Source organism: Anopheles aquasalis, chromosome 3 (assembly GCF_943734665.1).
Source record: "Anopheles aquasalis chromosome 3, idAnoAquaMG_Q_19, whole genome shotgun sequence".
Lineage (NCBI taxonomy): Eukaryota > Metazoa > Arthropoda > Insecta > Diptera > Culicidae > Anopheles > Anopheles aquasalis.
The window spans coordinates 37838915-37859152 of NC_064878.1; the positions used below are offsets into that span (position 1 = coordinate 37838915).

General features: G+C 49.1%; 1 protein-coding gene across 1 annotated transcript in view; it reads left to right on the forward strand.

The window, feature by feature from the left end:
* Positions 1-235: 235 nt before the first annotated feature.
* LOC126577644 (uncharacterized) overlaps positions 236-20238 on the forward strand; it is a 72492-nt gene continuing 52489 nt past the window's right edge. The window contains exons 1-2 of the mRNA XM_050239426.1: positions 236-1004; positions 8976-9822. Coding sequence (XP_050095383.1) covers positions 9219-9822 — 604 coding nt within the window. The 5' untranslated portion in view covers positions 236-1004; positions 8976-9218. The remainder of the gene's footprint in view (positions 1005-8975; positions 9823-20238) is intronic.

Consider the following 20238-nt stretch of genomic DNA (forward strand, 5'->3'; position numbering starts at 1 on the left):
CTAAACGAGTTAAAACGAGCGCCAATGAAAAATACGTTGCTTTCAAACCCGGGGAGCGTGCACAGCAAAAATACTCTGCCTTTCGAGCGCAGAATAAAAAGACCATAGCGATGGTGTCTCGGCTGAACGGGGCCAAGCAAACGGTGGTGTCCTCGCTAAAAACGTGGAGGCACCGCGCGGAATTCAAATAGCGCGCGCGGTGCCCGTGGCAGTTTTTCCTTGGCCGCCCGTGGGTTAATCTCGAGGCCGGGACTCCGGCTTGGAATCTATATCTTCTCGTTCTCGGTCTTTCGGTTTCGTAAGTGCGCCGCGTTCGGACACGGTTGTGTGTTCCATCCATGCTGCCGCAGCATCGCGTCGTCGTCGTCTTCGAGGGGGTTTCTCGCGCGTAACATTTGCGCGCTCTCTTTGCGCTTCGTTGTACTGCAGCTTCGTTGCCTGTATGCATGCGATTTCGCTCGTCCGACCGACCGACTCCTCCGTTTATTGCTGGATCAGCGGCAGCCAAAAAAGGGGTTTGCCGGCCGGTCCCCCGGGTTGGGCTGGTTGAGACTGTTTTGTGCCCGCGAGTGTGTGCTCCCGATGCGCCCGGTTTGTGTTTTGTGAAGCAGTGAGATGCAGCAGGTTCTGGTTGCTGGTGTCTGATGCAACGTGGTGCACAGTACTGCTGCTCATGTTTGCTGTGGCTAGTGGTAACAAGCGGCGAGCGAATTGATCGCAGCATTGATGATGCTGCTTTGAACAACAGCGGTTGTTGCTGACCAACCGAGGCGCAACAGTAGTGCAATGGGAATCGCGGTACAGTTCAACTATCAATCAACGAGCATGTGCACGTGAACAACAGCAAGTGTGTGACCAAGAAGGGTTCGCATGGTGATAAAAACGTGGCGAAGCTTTGTGATTCGCGAGTTCCAAGCAGGGAAACGATCAAGTGTGTGTCTCTCTCTGTGTGTGGTTCATTATCTAAAGTCGATCCGATCCGGTCGATCGTTTGATGCAAACAGGTCAGTGTTATAGGCTAGCACTCGGTGCATTCGTCGCAAACCTGCACACGTACATAACACATGCCGCGGAATGCACCTTGCTCGGTTCTTATGTCCGTATTTTTTGCAAAAGATACGAGCGAAAATTGTGCCGACGGTGGATGCGAAGGATCGGTTCGTCCCCGCCGGGGGCCGCGGGTAGTTCGCTGGAAAACGGAAACCAAAACAATAATTCTTACGACGTGTTGCTGCTTGTTGGCATAGGCAGAGCTATTTAACTGGAGCAAGTCACCAGGGACGTGGTCACCAGGGACGAAGTGGTAGCAGATCGGTTGTGTAGATCGGTGGATTGTGCAAACTCATGCGGAACCACCGGGCAAATAGGTTCAATAGTAATCACCATTTTTTAAGCCGATGGTTTGTTTTTGCCAAAAATTATATGATTTTTTTTTGCGCCAACACAGCGCCAGTATCAGCTGGTTTTGCCCAGTCGCTTCGCCGGTGGTATTTGCGGTGCTGTGCAGTTTTTTGGTCTAGGGGCCACCACGCTCCACAGGTGTGGCCGCCGCCCGGGGTGGGTGAACATATGCTAACCAATGTTTTCACTGTGAGCTACATTTGTTTTCACGTTGGTTTTTCTTTGCTGTGGCGGGTTTTTGTTTTCCTTGTCACTTTGTGGACGCGGGAACAGGCCACTGGGAACAGAGAATAAACTGGTTCGTTGAGGAATTTTGAAGAATAAAAAACCACTCTCCAGTAGAACACGTGCAACGCCACTCGGTTTGAGCTTGAAGCTTGAAATCCACATCGTAACCGGCCAGTAAAGCGAAGCAAACAGCAAGTTGCACGAGACACAAGCAACGGATTGGTCAAAGCGAAGAAAAAGAAAAGAAGAACGTAGCCAAAGATCGCGCCAAAAGAACCCAAACTCTGCCCCACCGATTCGTCACTCGAAGCGAGAGACATCTGAGACTGGGAACAAACGTTCGCCAACAAAAACCATGCGTGCGAGCATAAGGGCCACGGATCTTGTGTTGCCCTCGACGGCTCGCTAATGCAAAGTGTGCTCCGAAGCGAATGACCGGATGGAATCGGTTTCCGCGGCTTCGTTTTGGTAGTTGTTTATGAGACGCCAGCATCCCGATCCGGATTGCTTCCTGATTGGCGAGCAATATTGATCCGTGGTGACGGTGGAGGGCGCGCGTCCTGTGGCCTCTAAGTCTAAACACACCCACAGCCCGAAAAGTAAACAGTTCGCCGGTGCCAGCTCCGGAGAAGTCCGGAGAAGCGATTTGGAATGACTTTCTTATTCCCTTCCAAGGTGCGGGCCACCATCACCACGAAGTAGATTTTGTTTGAGCGGATGAGGAGATGGGTGGGACAGCAATCCACAGGGTTCAAACATCTGGCTGCCAGCGAGCGAGTAGATCATCGGTGCTGTCGCGCGCGCGTTTACGTCGTTATTTATAACCACGTTTTGGGCCACCTCGCGCACCGCACCAGGTTTCCATCCTCACGAAGCCATCATCATCTGGCGGTGCAAGGCGATGCTGTGGCCGCTGTCACATAGAGCCGTACTTAGCGCGGTGGCCAACACACGTCCCCTCTAACCCCCCGCGAAATGTTGGGGAAGAAGGATGCTTTTCGCGTTTCGCATATGCAGTGGCTTTCCGTTGCATGACGACCCTTCACTCGCTCGCTCGCTAGGCAATCCCACTTTTTCGGGACTCGGAGTAACCAAATACTACGGATTCCAAGGTGACAGAAGACGCACACACCAAGACGCGGCGAAGGAAAGAAAAAATCGCAAACGGAGTCTCCGGAACGCGCCAGGGAAATCACAAATCTTAATAAGAATCCCGAGTATTTTTATGTCCGTTTGGTTGTGGGGATCGCACGCCTTGGTAGCGCGTTGTTTTCCTTCCTTTCCCATTTTCCGGCTTCGTGGCGTCGTCGTCTGCGGGGTTTATTTTGACTGTTGCTCTCAGAACAACACAACCGAACATACCGATGTAATCCGCGTCGCCTCAATCACTCACCAGACGGAGAGCGAGAACGCTCGATAAGAAGCGGACGCTTGGTGCGATGGAGGATAAATTTGATTTAATATTTTTGAAATGAGACCCCCAAAAAGCAACAAGTACATCACGAGCACACTCTGCTGTCTGTCGGTCACAGCCTCAGCTCAGCACGCGACCTCGCGATCTTGTCAAAAATGCATTAGATTTGATTGAAGTTTTTAATTGAATTGCACCCCGGCATGTCACCGCGAGGTCATCAGCGCGACAGCGAGCGCATCAGGTGTGTTGGCCCCGCTCTCTGGGTGGTTGCCCTGTTGCGGTGCAGCTGTTCGATGGTTTTGAAGTGGAACGATGATGGCGGGAATCGATCGTGCTATCCGTCAACTTTGTATGCGACCCAGATGGATTCACAGGTTGCATTTCAGGAGGGTATTTTTTTTGGTATGTGGTTGCTTACATTCAGTCCCTGTTTTTGGGATTGGAATTGGATGCACTGTTGAAGTGCACTGTTGACCGTTTCAACTTTTGCTTTTTGAGGTCAGAGACGACACATTTACTACTGTGCACAAAAAGTAAGGTATTTTTTTTATTTAGAAAATTCTTTATTTATCCTTTTAAATCGATTTCAAGACTTGAAAAAATCGGCTTTAGTGGTCGCATTTAACTCCTTTTTTGCAGTGACATAAAACTGTTCTATTTTGTCTGTTAGCCACATGTTGCCAAATAAGGTGAATGCGATGGTTTTGGAACGATATGAGTGGAGATTTTGGTGAAAAAGTCACGGAAAACCAACGCTACTTGCTGGTACCAACGGTAACAGGCGAGCTCTGATGCGGTTGATGTCCAAAACATTTTACAAAATGTAATTGAAGAATTATCATGATATGCTATTAGCTTCAGCAAGATCTCTAGCTGTTAATCGACAGTTTTCCAACACCAAATCTTTAATTTGTTGGCCGTGAGCTTCGTAGATTGACGTTGATGGTCGCGAAGGACATTCTTCGCCTGCAGCACAAACAATCAAACACGTTTCCGACCTTTCTGGTAGTCTTTTTACCACTTGTACACATTTTTATTTAGCTTAGCGTATTTATCAAAGCATTTCTGCATCATTGTTTGCGTATGAACAAACCCAATTTTATTCAAAATTTTTGTTCAACAATTTTGAAGTGCCAAAAAAAACGAAAAAAAAAACACTTTTGTGGCTCACAAAACGATGCGTATCTCAAAAACTTATTAATATTTTTACGAATAAATTGTCATGGATGTTAATTTCAGCAGTGTTAGCGTACTAAAAAAAGAAAAAAAAACAAGAAAATTGAATGCGCGGACCATTTGATTACCGTTTCACTTTACTTTTTGCACACCGCAGCACTTCGGTCAATCGTTCGATCTAACCACACTGGGGTGATGTTATTTGAACTCTTCTCCAAAATGTTCTTAAATTATGAAGGAATTTGAATAGTGCATTCGTCCGGATACCGGATGCCCACGACGAGACAACTGACCGCTGATGTAACGTAGCGAAACATAAACACAAATCTAAAACTCTATAGCCGGGCCCTACGGTGGCACAGTTCCAGGAGTGCGCTCGCGAGCGCGTTCGTTCCCCGTCACTGGACACCGCATCATCGCGTGTGTTGTGTGTCACCAGATCGCATGCGGTGCATCGCGTCGTCGTCGTCGGTTAGAACATCGGTGGAGGAGGAACGAGGAGGTGCACACGGAAATGTAGGTTTCTGGTTTAGCAGAGCCGCGTTCCGCACTGTTTTGTTTTTGTCCCCATTCTCTTGTGGGGCCATTCAAACGCGACGATGGTTCAAGCATACCTCAGCGTAGCACGCTGCACATACACAGGCAAAAAGGCCGCGGGGCCACCACTGGGAATGCATAAGAGCATAAAAAGCATCGCTACTGGCATCGCACCAAGCGCCGTTCATTCACTGGCTCGCTCGGTTGGCAAATCCGGGAAGATGACGACGGACAACGACAGCAATGATGACCGCGATGACGACGATGATGATGATGATGATGATGACGACCACGATGTGTTTACCCAAATGCTGGTGGCGAGCGCAACAAGCGCTACGTTGGCACAGCCACACCGGAATGGCCACACGCTGTTGCCGGATAATGGAGCCAGGGATTGAGTGCACAACGAGAGATGGAGGGGCTGGGCACACATACACAAGAGCACAATGTCCGTTACAAAACCGTGGCCATGGCTTTTTTACCGATCCCGGTTCTGTAAGCACGTTGTGGTGACGACGACGACGACGAGCAATTGGCCTCTAGGACGCCGAGGCAGCGACGTCGGAGGGGGCCAGAGGGGCGGTTGTAAACAACCTTCGCCATGGTCATCGTTGGCAAGCACAGATGAATGAAACGGGGGAGTGGTGCGGTCCCCGAAAGGATCCTCCGAGGTCTTCGCCGCAGAAGAAGCGTTTTTTTTTGTTGTTGTTGCGAAGAACGGAGTGCAGTAAGAACGAAAATTGCATCACACTGTCCACCACCACGGGGGTGGGGGGACTCCCCCAGTACTCCACACTGGTTTAAAGAACACACATACAAGCACACATACACGCATGATGACCACAGCAGCAGCAGCAACATTCCTTTCGCTTCGGATCCTGGATCGAATTACGTCGATAGAAAGTAGAGTGACCGGAATGCTTCTGCCAGTGGGGGGGGGGGGGGGGGGTAGGAGGAGGATCAGAGGATGCTGCCACCACAATCCATTCTTGGTTCTGTTCTTGGTTCATCCTTTTCCAGCTTCTTTATGCAATTGCCACACAGAATGTACAAGGGATTTGCTGTGTCCTGTCCATGGTCGGCGAGATTGCGCCATTTTCGTGTGCGACCAAGAATTGTGTAATCCCGTACTATCTGTGCCCCCCCCCCCTTTCCCCCCACCGTTAACCGGTACTCTCAACAGTTTAACGGGTGTTTTCGTGAAAGTCTCACACGCGCGTGTTCGCGATCGGAGATGCAGTTGAGCTGCAGTTGAGTCTTGTGACTGGCGTGAAATGAAGAGCCCGGGGAGTCAAGGGGCGCGGCAAATCATAAAAAAAATCTCGCACCGAAATCGAACCAGATCGAGCTGATGATGTGGCCGGGCCGGGCTGGCGTGGTGTGAACCCCAGGGGGTTTGCACGTTAATGCTCTTATTCGCACACCTTTTAATCACGCTCCACGCACGTTAAATGCACCACCAGCAGCAGCACCAGCAGTCGCGTAGTGCAGCGGGAATCGGTGAGTGTGGTGTTGAAACAATTTAATGCACACTCATTGGCCCGGGTGTCGTTCCGTGGCCACCGTAAAACCGTGGCCACTTAAAAGATGCACTAAGGAAATGGCGACGCGTTGCGCTGCGACCATCCAGAACCAACCCACACAGTGGACGCACGCCCGTGGTCGCCGTGAATTCCGTCGAAGCGCGTACGCTGCAGGGATGTTGTCGACCCGGGAACGCGAAGACGATGACGACGATGGCGCGTGTAGCGGTCAGTGTGTGCCCGCCCGCGGAGGAATGGGAAAATGATTTATGATGCTGTTGAAACCGGCCACAAGAAGTGCGTGCGTTTGCGGGAACGCGGGCCGCGTCGTTGCACTTATTAACGCACTTGTCAACCAACCAAGCAACCTGCGGCACCACTGGTACCACCCAAGCAAAGCCACCACCCAGGGAAGCGGCCACGGCCAGGGGCGCGGGTTGGTGGACCATCACTTGCAATTGCTTTATTTTTCGAAACGAGCCGCGAAATACGGCGGAAAATTAAGCGTTTCCACTGCCGCGACCCCGGTGTCACCTCCCCCCGGGAAAGAAAAAAGGTGTCATTGGGCGAGGTGTTGCTGGGCTTTTCACGCACCACTTGCTAGCGTGAGGTGTTGAAGCGGGTGTTGAGGATGTTGATGGTGTTGACGGCAGTGTGGCATGAAGTGTGGCGTTTAAATTGGTGGTTTCAAGGGAGGGTGTTTTTATTTTTGAGGAGTTCATAAATCATACTGGGAGTTACGGAACAATTGGCTTTCTGTTTGATTTGCAAGAGGTTGGTGATTGAAAAGGAAATTAAAATGAAACGAAAAGGTTGATCTTTAATGCCTAACCGGAGGAGAACCTACAGAAACGCTACGAATCTACGACAACGCAGAAAACTCGCGTCGTTAATGGATTTTAGATAAAGATTCTAGTTTATTTGCAATCCACTGCATACTTGCGAAGACTACAGATGCAGAATGGTATAAGCAATTCAGCATTACTGTCTGTTAGTTTTATTCTCTGGTAGATTTCATACTTTCAACTGCCCGATTTCATAAAGAACCAGTAGTATTGATTGCTCCTATCGATATAAAGCATGATGTCTGTTGTCAGCTTTTAATGCCATGTGGTACGATTGACATGCGTCTCTTGAAGCATGGAAATCAACTTTGATGGCTTGATAACGTATGCATTAAAAAAAGCCATATTTTGAATGGTGAAAAAAAATAAACTATGACAGACAATTGTTTTCTGTTAATTACTTGTGGAAAGGGAGTTAATCAGTTTATCAGCAAAAAAATGTGCGCTATTCCGAGCAGGATTCTGGAAAATAGACAATAATTTCGAAATGGCAGTCGAAAACATGTGCACAAAATGCTTTTCAACTATTTCTGTGCCTTTTCATTCAATTTCTAATCCGTTTTTGCAAACTGTTACAATACACTGTTACATTCTCTGGTATCAGACTGATACTCAGCCGCTCCTTTTCGTCTAACGATCGCTTCGAGTATCGTTTCTGGTCAAATTCCCCGGTCTTCGTACCATTAGTGTTCCTTGATGATTGACGCAACCTTCTGCAGCCACTTTGTATAATAAATTTTATTGTACTTGTGTAATATTTTGAATGGATAGATTGTCAATCTTAGTGCATCTACCCATACAATGTGTGCATCATTTCTCATTTACTTTTTCTGAACATAAAATCTGCGAAAACTCAATTTAAGCTACTAAAACGCTGTTCAATCTTATATCTAATAGCTGAACACGGATGCAAAGATTGTTATTTAGTTGATATTCGAGAATTTTTCTCCAAAAAGGTTACTAAATGATTCAAAAGTAATTATTTGTATCAGCGGTTTTGGAGTCAATGGTGAAACCATTGTTGTTCTGTGCCCTCTTTTTGCATATAGAATTGAAAAAAATCAAGAAAAAGGCTCTGCAATCTTCTCTAACGCTCATGAAGTTAAAGCCAGCAGATGCTTCATCAATAGAAATGACAAATAAGTATCTGTTTTGTCAAGACGAACCAAAAGAGAAACGAATTCCAACGATCTAAGTTGTGTCGAAGATGAAGAATGTCAAATAAAATGCAATGATAAAAACGCACTCCTTTTGTAAGATACAAGCAATCCATAAAAAGGTAGTATCAACGAACTGCTTAGCAAATAGATAGGTAGCATTAACAACTGAACCATTTTATTTTGAAGAATGTAGCATTAATATGAAGCCTCATTTTGCTTCAGTAATTTACAAACGGAAATCGATTATCAGATCCTAATATGAGTGCCGTTCAAAGTGGTACCCTGATATTGATTATCTATTCCGAATGATGCAATGTTGTGTTGTCAAAAGTTTATACTCAATGTGAATCCTCTGAAGGCTTCGAAACTTTCTGTAAACTAAAATATCTAATCTATAATGAAGTAAATGCTGACTTAAATCAAAGGAAGTGAAGTTCGAGTGAATCCAATTTGGTATCGAATCAAATAAGGGCAAGATTCTTGAAAAGCCAATGGACCATTTAAGACGAAAAGTTCGAACGATTAGCAATAAACCTTCAGAAGTACACTTGATTCCTGAGGCAAGGGAACATTAATTTCCGGAAATAATATTCCAGTTTTTCACGTTCACCCTTGCGTTATAAAGTTAATTAAAAATTGGTGTCCAATAAAAAAAAAGATTGATTTTATTTGTTTCCATTTTCCTTTCCAGATACTCACAACAACCAATCTTACTGTCGAAAAAACTATGCCCCGGTACAATCGAGCAGTGATCAAGCATTTCTTTCTGGTGTCATCTACGGATAAAGCTCTCTGCTTCGTGGCATCACTGCACCTGTAAACTTGCAGTCGACGAGCGCACCTACAACCCAACGTAACCGACCGTGGATCGTTGCTTTGCGCTCGGTTGGCGGAGAGCGAAAGATGATCACCACCAGCTCGACGGTCTCCAAAGATGAGTATCATATCGATCGACGAGTGGCATCGACGGGTGCACCGAGTGGCAACCAGTGGCCACCAACATCTCGCCCGTCCGCTGACTAAGCCATTGCCGATGGGCGTCGATCGTGGAGACCCGTGGGACACCACCCAGTGCCAGCAACCGGTGGAGGTGGAGGTGGTGGCTGTGACGGCAACTGCAACGCCGGCGGCTCCGTCTCCGGCTCCGGCCAATCGTCAGCGACAACCGTGGCTTGCTGGTTTCGTCGCCGATAGCGCCGCCAACCACGACCACGATCACCAACGCCACCTCCCGCCAAAGGTGCCACCATTAGCGCCACCTCCAACACCTGGCCTCCACCACCAACGACAAAATGGACGACCGCCCGTAGTAGCAGACGTAGTAGTAGTGGGGTGCCCCGAGCGTGTGCCCCTTGGCGTGCGTGACGATGACGCGAGTCCACCGCGACGTCCACCACGCAAAGTGCTCCGTACCAGCTGCAACGTGATGGCGACAACCACGACGACGACGACGACGACGACGACGACGACGACGGCGACGACGAAGCTGGCGCTGCTGCTGATTATGGTACTAATTGCCGTTATTGACCACAGTGAAGGTAATGTCTATATTTTGTCTGGCTCTGGCCAGCACTGCCACCGGGTCCGTGGCCGCCGGTACTAAGGATCCTTTCGGTGCCATCGTCCGCCATCAAATCTATTCCCATTCCACCATGGTCTTCCACCTGATCTCGTTCGTCTGGCAGCTGCCACTGGCTTTGGATCTCATTTGAGATCAATTAGGGTATCGGATGGTTGCGATCGTGTGTTCTTGTGTGTTGCGAGCGTGCGCACGCAAACTGTCCACCACTACCACACGTGCGTGCGCGCGCGCAATCATTGCAATGCGGTACAGCTGCACTGTTAGACGAGCGTCATACCAGACTCGAGCCGACTGGCCGGCGGTCGAGTGAGTTGGCAAAGACGTAGAGAGACAGAATCGTGCGTCGCAAATTAGCCAGCACTCCTTGGCAAGTCTCGGACCTGAAGGGGGTGGGGTGCCAACGCGATGACATACATCCGGCGAAAAAGGCGGCAGCGAACCGGGAAGGGCCTTAGGGCCCTAGGGCGCCGCCAAAGTTGTCACCAATCCACCTCGGTATGTTTGATTTATGGAAGCGTCCCACCAGCGTACGTGCTGGAGTAGCTTTTTCATTTATTTTTAATCCGGCCCTCTGGAGGTGCGCGCCACCGTCTTGGCGTTCATTAAGGTCGAGAATGCTGACACCGGGGGGAGAGAGAGAGAGAGAGAGAGAGGAAGGAGCAGAAGTTGCGCATTCCAGTGCGCAAACCAACGCCAAAAAGGTCGGGACGCTGGCGGAACGTCGCCATAGTTCTATCGAAAAATCAAACCCTCATTTACAGCTCTCGATCACAGCGGTCGAGCGATCGATCGATCGAGGAGGGCGCAAGTTAATTAATTGAATGTCTATTGAATCGCAACGCAACGGGCAAAGTGATTTACTTTGCATTCGGTGGGCTGGCTGACTGGCTGGCTGGTGTCCTAGCGGCCTGTCTTGCGCCTAGGGTGTTGTGTACCACGCGAATGCTGGATCAGCGCGGCAAACAGTATACCTGTTTCGCTACTCGCCGTGGTTGTACATAATATTATTGTCATGATTTATAGCGCGAGATGAAACAATCTTAAGCAGATTGATTTCATATAGCCCAAGCCCAAGCCCATAGCAGTGTTTGCTGATTGGTGATTTATGCTCTAGGACCGGGAACGGCAGCAGCAGCAGCAGCGTCAGCAGCAAAGAAACTGGAAACACTCGTCGTTAGTAAATCACTTTTCGGTATTCTCGGGGGCACCTTCGCTCGCAAACACTTGGCACTTGTGGATGCTGACAAAATCGCACGGATTGCCCACGATCCTCGCGATCGGTTTTTTTGTCGCAAGCCAGTGGTTGCGGATTGCTCAACGATTAATGATGCATTAAGCATATCGTTCCGAAGGACACTGTGTGGCGTACCGTGGCGACCTCTCGGGCCTCCAATTTCAAGACCATTGCGCATCGCACAGAGCGAGTAAGAGAACGATCCTAAACCACCTTTTCGCCATCTTCGCGTGCCCTGGAAGCAGCTGCATCCGTTGCACCAGGCAGCTCGCGCTGGTCGGTTGCAATTATATTTAGAACCACCACAACCGACCGGCATCTAAGCACATCGAGCGCAACGCACACCGCTCCGTGGTGGATTCAAATTTCTCCTCCCGTTTTTTTCTGTGCCGTTTGTTTTTGAGTTTGCACCGCCACCGCCACCGTGGGATCGCCGTGGACAGCTGCACGGATGTTGCGCCCGGGGGTACTTTGAGCACAAACACGAACCACCAGCTCTAATCACCACGACTCGGCACGACCTTGACACTGTGCCAGGGCGGCTTAACGCCATCGCCACTGTCCACCGTGGAGCGCTGGAGCGCGACAAGCGACAAATTGCTGGCGACAGAAAAAGGCACCACGCTCCGTACGGTTGGCCGCAGTTTTTGGGACGGGACGGGTGCCAGTCAAGGGCGTAACTAGCGGGGGTTCACAACCTTGAACTGCCATCCCCGCGGGCGATGGGTTGTGGTTGAAGCGGATACCGCGATGGATCATGTCCGGCTGCGCGTCTTCAGAGCGTGATCGAAGCTGTCAAAGGATTTTTATGATCGATAATGCTGCTTGCGAAAAAAATACGTAATCACGTCAAGTAGTAGTGGCGATCTTCCAGCGCGATCTAAACGACATAAAAAAAAGGGATCAGCTTAACTGGCGGACCTAACGGACATTATCTCAATCACCGTCTCCGGGCTAGAACACTGCCCTTCGCACATAATCCTTCCGCTAGAAGGTACGCCGACTAGAACAAGGCTAGATTATTACCCAGAGATCCTAGAACGCAGTGGCCAAGCACAAGCGCTGCCCCCCCGCCCCGGGCGGTGAGAGAGAATTTATTCATGAGGCACATTATTTATGGCAGGAAATTTGTACGCGATTATCATGGCCCGGCGCTCTACCCGCTGACTGTGGCCACTTCCGGTGCATTACGATCTGATAGAGTGCGTGCCCGCACCCACAAAACCTAGAAGAGCCGCGCCGCGGGTGCACGCCAATGTTTTATGCTTTCCGCTGCGCTCATCAATGTAACGCGATCTGTGGCCGCGTTGGGTCGCCTGCCTCCGGGTAAAAGTTGGAGCTGTTTTTCTCCTTGCTATCCGTTCACAACCTCGCGGATGCGCTTCGATCGGCCCCAAGTACCAACCAAGTGACCGAAGAGTGGAGACGGACCCTGGGGCTGGTACAAGGGCCTTTTGCTATTTATCTCCTATCAGCAATCGAGAGTCGGAACTAGGCAGTGTTCCCATCTCTGCCTTAAGCCTCTACGAAAGCCAATTTTCAGCGTATAACGCGTCATCCACGACCAGAAGAATCCATTAATGAGGGTTTTATCACGGGTGGGGAGGGAAGGGTGACTCGCAAATTACTGGCGCGACGCGACTGGCGGCGTGTCAAGATGCTGACCGGTGGATAACCTTACGCGAACGAACGAGCCGAACGGGTAGTCGGTAAAGAACAGCATACGGTCGGACTGTGTCCGGCCACACAAATGGCGCGCGATTTGCGTGAAGATTAACGCACAGAGTGCACTGACACTGTGCCCGGAGCACTTATGCAACCGGTGCGTGCGCCAAGGAACCCGGGAAGCGAGCTAAAAATGGTCCAAAAAGGTCCGTACAACCATTCCGGGGCGGCCATGATTTCGTTCCGCCGGCGATGAGAGGACGCACCGATGCGAGTATGTGTTTACGAGTTGACGTGTTGGATGGACATTCCATTTCATCCGTGCATCCGACGGCGGCCGATGGTTCCGTGGCCAATTTTCACGCAATAACGTGGCCAGCGATCCGGACATGCAGATTGTTTTGATTGGCGCATGATCTGCGGGTGTGCCGGTGGTGCCAGAGAACAGTTAAAAGCCAAATCTTCTTGCCATCGCTTTAGTGAGCGGCGTTTATTATGGTTATATTGAAACGGATTTAGCTTTTAGGAGTCGTCGGTCGCGGTAAACGATCGCAACGAAGATGCAACTCTTCTTTTTTGTGCAGTGCGATCACATCCCTTGGTCTGAATCGCAAGCATTTGCAAGCGCTGCCAATGATGGCCGAGTGCCACTGGTTTTAGGATTTGTGAATTTATTGCGAAACGGTACGACTCATTGCACATCGCACGAGTCGCACGGTTCCTCACGGTCGTTCGTATGCTCCAAGGAGACGGTCTTCTGCTGCGAGCGCCGCTTCCCAGGTTCGAATCCCGTCGATCAATCGCACCGAGCGTCACCACCATGCACCTTAGCTCCGGTCCCAGTAAATATAGGCCAGGCGCTCGTCGGAGTCGTCGGAAGTTTAATGGCCATCATCCATCATGCTCACAGAGAGAGAGAGATAAAGAGAGAGAGAAAGAGTGAGATAGATAGGATGAGCGAGAGCGTGGCGCGCTGGAAGAGTATACCGCGAGTAGAAGGACGGGACCATCATCATCATTAGCAGCATGTGGCAAAAGGGCCTCCCGTCTCACGGGGGGAACTGGGTTAAATGTAGATCAACCCGCAGATTGTCCAACTGTCAAAACACTGTGCGAATGGCCTATAATAGAATGGAGGGCACACGATGTCCATTAGATGCAGTGACTGTGCCTGTGATGGATCAACAGTTGGCGACATCGGACCTCGTGCTATGAACTCCCAGGAGTTCCGATATTAACCTATAACCCCGTGCACTCGGACAGTAGACAGTGTCTGCGAGACGCGCGACGGCGGTCTCGAAATCCCCGATAAGTTGAGGAGTAAATATTTAAAAGTCTCGTTCGGTCTAGCGGCCACCTTGCTGGTGGGCGAAATCACGACGCAGAAAACTCGACGACATAACCTCAAACGATGACGACCGGAGCAGGGTTGTAGGAATGCAACCTTCCCCCGTATCGTTATGCTCACGTTCCTCCCTCTCTCTCTCCGTCATCCATGCACCATGATGCGGTCAGTCAACGGCTACGAAACGCCATCCGAAAGGTGCCCAAGTCCCAGTCCCAGGAAAAAAAGGACGAGAAAAACACCGAAGGCGAAGGCGTCCGACGAAAAGGTTGCACCGCGGGGCTTTCCCTTGAATTTTTCCTCTTTTATTTTGGAGAAGCAAAAAGGGAGCAAGTGGTGGTGGTGGTGGTGGTGGTGGTCTGGCTATAAAATGTCTTACATCGACCTACAGCACTGGCAGCAGCACTAAGGGTGCGCCGAGTCCTTTTTTGGGACTGGGGTTTTTTTTCGGCTCTCCGTCTCCTGTTCGCTCCATTCTTTTTTGATCCGCGTTCTTGCTTCTTTTTTTCTCTCTCTCTCTCTGGGAGCAACCACCATTGCTTCGTCACTGGGCGACACTCCAGACAGCCGCTAAAAGTAGCGCCGGAAATCCGTCCTCCCTAATCCCCTCTCTCCCGTCCCTGGGGCTGGGGCTCGGTGTTGACATCATTCTCGGTGGGTCTCAGCTGCCAGACCGACCGACCGACCGACGGGGACCGTGCGCGGGCACCGCTAATACAATTACGCACCACGAGACGGACGACGAACGGCGGAGACTGGCGTTGGTTTGGCGGAAGTCAGCTCGCCACGTTTCATCCCCGACCCGTGGCGCTTTCCACCCTGCTGGTGCTCTGGGTGTGTGCGTCTGGCTCAGGTGGTCCCGGCTCCTTGCTTGATGGCCAGACAGGCAGGCAAATGCGGGTGCGGATGGTTTGGATGATGGTGATGAGAATGAAGTTTTCACGGTCACTCGTCTGGGTGAAGGTTACGTACGCACGCCAGACCTTCCGTCTGCACTCTGCTCTTCCTCCCCCCACGGGGTGCCACCCCCTTGGGACGATCGAAAGACCTTGGGATTGCGCTTTAATACACCGCCTCCCACCCGGCCACCACCATCGTCATCAACCGGCCAGCCGGCATGTGGCGTCTTTGCCAAACAAAAACAAACTAAAAAAAAAGGTATTTTCCTCCACCACACCCCCATCCCCCGGGGGGGGCAGACGGTGTCCGTGTTTTTTTTTTTGGGGGGATTTTCGGCGGGCAGCGGTCTTCGTCGGGATTTTTCCTTTCCTGCACCCCAAGCGCGAGGAGGTGAGGGGGAGGTTTTGTTACGCGAAGCCGGAATGCGAGGTGGCCGCATCGCTCACTCGGCATCGTTTGGCCGGCTGGCTGGCTATCCGCCGCCAAGATATCTTGTCTGGGATGAACTTGGTCTGTCTGGCACCGCTGGGAAACGGGGAGAAGGAGCATGCGGTTCGCGTGGTTTCCAGATCTCGAGCAAGAAGACGAAATTTAAATATTTACTCCACCGTCTGGTATGCAGCGGCGGCAGCGGCGGCGGCCGAAAGCGTACTCCTCGGACACCGGCCTGCCAGGCGGCCTTTCCTCCTTCCACTCGACACCGAAAAGCCGGTCCCGGCGCATTATAAATATACTGGGTTATTGATAAATTCTTCATGCTTTTGCTGTCGATGAAGGGGCGGCACCCGGTTGAGGGTGTCATGGGGCAACGTGATGGTGTTTTGGCTGTCATCGATCCGACTGCGATTCGGATACGCACGGAATGGCACGGAGGCATCGCAAAATCAGATGCACTCATCAGAAAGACGTCACAGTCAGAGTGTGGAGCGGGGATTTGGAGTTTTTTCCCCGATGGTTGCGTAGTTGTGTGACGTAATAGAAGAAGGATATTATGTTGGAGGGAACTAGTTGAACTGGACAAACGATTGCACCGCTTCGCTTATTCTACAGAGTATTTTATATAAAAATGAAAACTCAGTTTCTAGACATAAAGCTTGGAACACTTAATATTTGGCCGCACTCTTCTACTCACTGTAGCGCTCCTAGTGGTCGCTTTGCTATTCGTCAAAATCGAACCATACCTTCAAAAGTTATCGCCGATGAAACACGAAGGGTAAAAAAAAAAGTCTGCACAATCTCTATGAAATCTCAATTTAACTGAAGTAAAAACCCACGTAAAACTGCAATTTGGCAAAAACCAGCAGACAAATTTGACTTTAGCAATCGTAGAGGAAGTACGATGTAAGCTTTTAGTTCATTTAGGCAGATGACATTTCCCGTAAATTACTCATTGGGCAAGAGATCTGCAGTTGTCGTTTGAAAACGACAAGTGTTTTTATTACGGGAGGCTCCATGAACGGCCGTTTGTACAAAGAAGAATGCCTGGAAAAGATCGTTTTATCTTTTATTAAGTCTCATAAAGTACAGAGATCATAAATCGGTTTCGAAACAACAGCATTGATTTCATACCAAAAATCTTCAATCCACCAAATTGCCCACAGTATCGTCCAATACCATTATGGTGGACTATTATCTACTAATGACTACATGAACAATGTAAAATGATTAAAAATCCATTTGTAATGTGCAAATGGTGTGAAAAAATGGCCAATGGAACTTCTTCCACTACTGTGCAGAGCATTATGTGTAGCATAAAACCAAAAGTGCGTAAATTCATACGCAACGTGGCCCAATAATTTAACCGCTATTTTTTATGCATAGCTAAATAAAATACCTGCAAAATGATTCCTTTACCATGTGTCTAGCTTATGTCTAGCCTGAGATGTGACCTGTTTTATGCGGCCAAATATTAACTGTTCCATGCTTTATATGGCATAAAGCAGTAATTCTATGTTTATGAGACTCAAGATCCCCCAAGCGATATATGAAAAGTTGCGCTGCGAAAGATATCTTTCGCTCCTTAGCGCTTGCTATTCCTGGATAAAGCTTCAAAAAGATCTTCGGATTATTCGATGCTTCGAATTATCGGATGCAATTTTCCAACTTTGCACCTGAAGAAAACGATGTACTCTTAAATGATCATATTCAAATAATCCTGCAAGTGTCCAACCACATTCTTCACTACAATAGTGGTAACATCAGTCCAATAAAAAGAATTCAGTAAGTAAATTCAATACATTAAGAATAAAACGATATTCAGTCAGATTAAAACGATAATGACAAGAGATACGTAATAGTTCTTAATGAATCAATTGGTAAAAAATGTTTGAAACCATTGTTTATGGTTGATGCTTGATTTGCCCGATTATTTTAATTTGATTACTGGACGAGCCAAAGATCTGCGACATGAGCAATCGGAACATTTGATGTCACCGTGTTTTCAGATAAAACACTTTTCCTCATACAATCAAACATCCAATGTTCAGAGGATTGTCTAGGAGAACAAAAGATTAAGTTCTTTATCCAGAGGATCAATTGCGATCAATAGTTTGAACATGACTGTAGTTTTTATAAAACTTGGTGTTTACCTAAATACTGGGATGCATGAAAATAATTTTGTAAAAAGGATTTTTTACTATACGCCAGCGAATACTTTAGTAGACCTGAAAACATTGGATTACAGCATGATGGAAATGGTTAACGTAGAGCAGGAATCTTTTGACAACACTCAATTTGAGCCACATTTAATTTGAAACAGTTGGACTTTAATATGGGTATATCAGACACAGTTCGAAGAATCCAATGATGCCAGTGCTGGATCGCTGATGATGGTCTAGATAGTCGTAGAACAACAAATCGTTTTTGAAATAGTATTTTCATGAAAAAAGAGATACCGTGAACATGGCATGTGAATTGGTTGGTGTGTTGGTTGTACTGTCGTTTAAAATACATTATGATGCGTGATTAATGTGTTGCATTGAAGAACAACATAAAAAACTGGCTTTGAACTTCAATAGACGATGCTTATTTTAATAGAACCTCCTCCCTCTATTCCCTTCTACTCATCACATTGTGATCTCTATTTCAAAACCCAAAAATCCTACACAGAATTTCCATGAAACATGCACCTGCACGCTAGCACGCTGCATTGCACGCCGTCCTCCGAAGCTATAACAATGCCAGGACGTCCATTCATAACGGGTTCGCCGATGGTTCGTTCCACGAAAATCTCATTCGATGCGATATCGGTTTCTAGGTTCTAAAATTGGATGGCATGACCGTGCTGTCCGTCTGGCGAGTTAACGAGCACGTCAACGGGCGCTCAACAGCGCTCGAGTAATATCTCCGGTTTCACTGTTTAATGTCCATACCATTGGCGTGCACGATGGAAACCTGTTGCTGAAGCACGCCTTGTTCGCGCTCGCTGTTTTATTCGCGTTTATTACTTTTTTATCAAACGTAAATCTCTTTCCATTTCTCCTGGCATATTTATCCTTTACAAAGTAGTTAATAGAAAAGGCATCGGGGACTATTTTTACCTAGTAAGAGATTTCCTGATGGATGCAACATATTAATTATCTCCTTCGATCAAACCCTTTCGTACTCTTTTTCAAGTCTTGTTTCCTCCCTTCGATGAAAGGCGCAGACTTTGGCGAATTGGCCTCACAGGAGCTCATCCTAATAACCTATCAAGGAAGCTGGACGCCTTTCACGAGTCGTCGGTGAAACCTGATAAGCATTTAGTGAGCGAAACACACGCGCTCCATCTCCAAGCTATCCATGGCATGAGGTCACCCGCTCCCCTCACGACACTGGATTTTAATTACTTCTACACCACCGTCACCGAACCGCTCACAAGACACGCACCACAGGAAGCACCACAACCAGAAAACAAATTCATTGAACCCTTGCCCCATTCCTTGGTTAGCTAGCTGGCTGACTGGGGCCATCTCGCGGCGCAAGTGCATCGACCACGGTAAACGGCAGACGTAACAGTCATTGCGTGGCACGCAAATGTGGCACGCGCTCACCCACCGCCTACTGTGTGCAGCGCGTCGTGAGTCAATCGTTAAAAAGTGCATCGCACTGCACTGTGGCCCCCGCCCCATGGACCATGGAATGGATCCGGTACTCGAAGTGCACCCCAAGATCGCACCCCGGCGTTGCATTCTCTGTCTTTTTATGTTTTGCTCCCTTGTACGTACAAGATGTTTTGCATCTCGCGGACTCGCGTATTATTTTGGTCCGGTCGAAGGAGGGGGGGAAAGGGAACACTATTTACGTCATTTTTACAAGATGTTTTGGCTTTAAACGATGTATCGGCTTATGGTACACTGCCGTGTCGAGAGCGAGAGCGATTGGCTGGTGGCTCGTGCCAGGGACATTACAGAAGCAGTTGCTGCTGCTGCTGCTGCTTCGGCTGCTGGATTCTTTGATGACCTTCCTTCCATAATCCCAAAGAGACAGGACCGTGCATCCGATGCGTTGGAATACATTGACACAAAGATGATGTGATGCACAGCGCAACGCGCGTCAAGTAGTATCCAGCGCCACTTGGCGCGAAATCGCGCGTTCCTTACACGCCATGGCGCGGCTGTTGACCGAGTGTTCTGGTCCGCGCGAGGAATCCGCCACTTAGACACGAAACCACGAACCTACCTCAACGGTGTGCGGCAGTAGGACGCAGTGAAATATTGCCCTAATTTCAGCTTCCTCACATAACGCCATCATCATTAGTGGAACGGCCGAGTCCTCTCTTCATGGGCTGCCCCAGGGACGGTTGCGACTGCGGCAATATCAAACAGAACAAAGCGAGAGTGACCGAGAGAGAGAGAGAGAGGAGGAGCCTGGTGCGCACGGAGGAAGCCGTGCTGCGGACAAAACTAGTTCAGTGGGGAAAAGCGATAAGCGCCTTTTGGTTGGGCAGAGGGACGGTTTTCCTTCCTTCTTCCTTCCAGCGAACCAGCTGCCATCGCCATCGAATTCGTTCTTCAGGTCTGTGTTTGTGGTGCTGGTGCTGAGGGAGGGCAAGAGAGAGGGGGAACTCTAGAACCTCGTGGTAACTTTCAATCCTTCTCCCACACACAGACACACATACCGGTACACTGTAACACGTACGTGCATATAAGATGTTACCGGAAATGAGAAACCATGTTCGTCGACCGCCGACGTCGACGTGGCCGTTGCACTTCGCGCTCGGTCATAGCCATCTCCATCTCCGTTCCTAG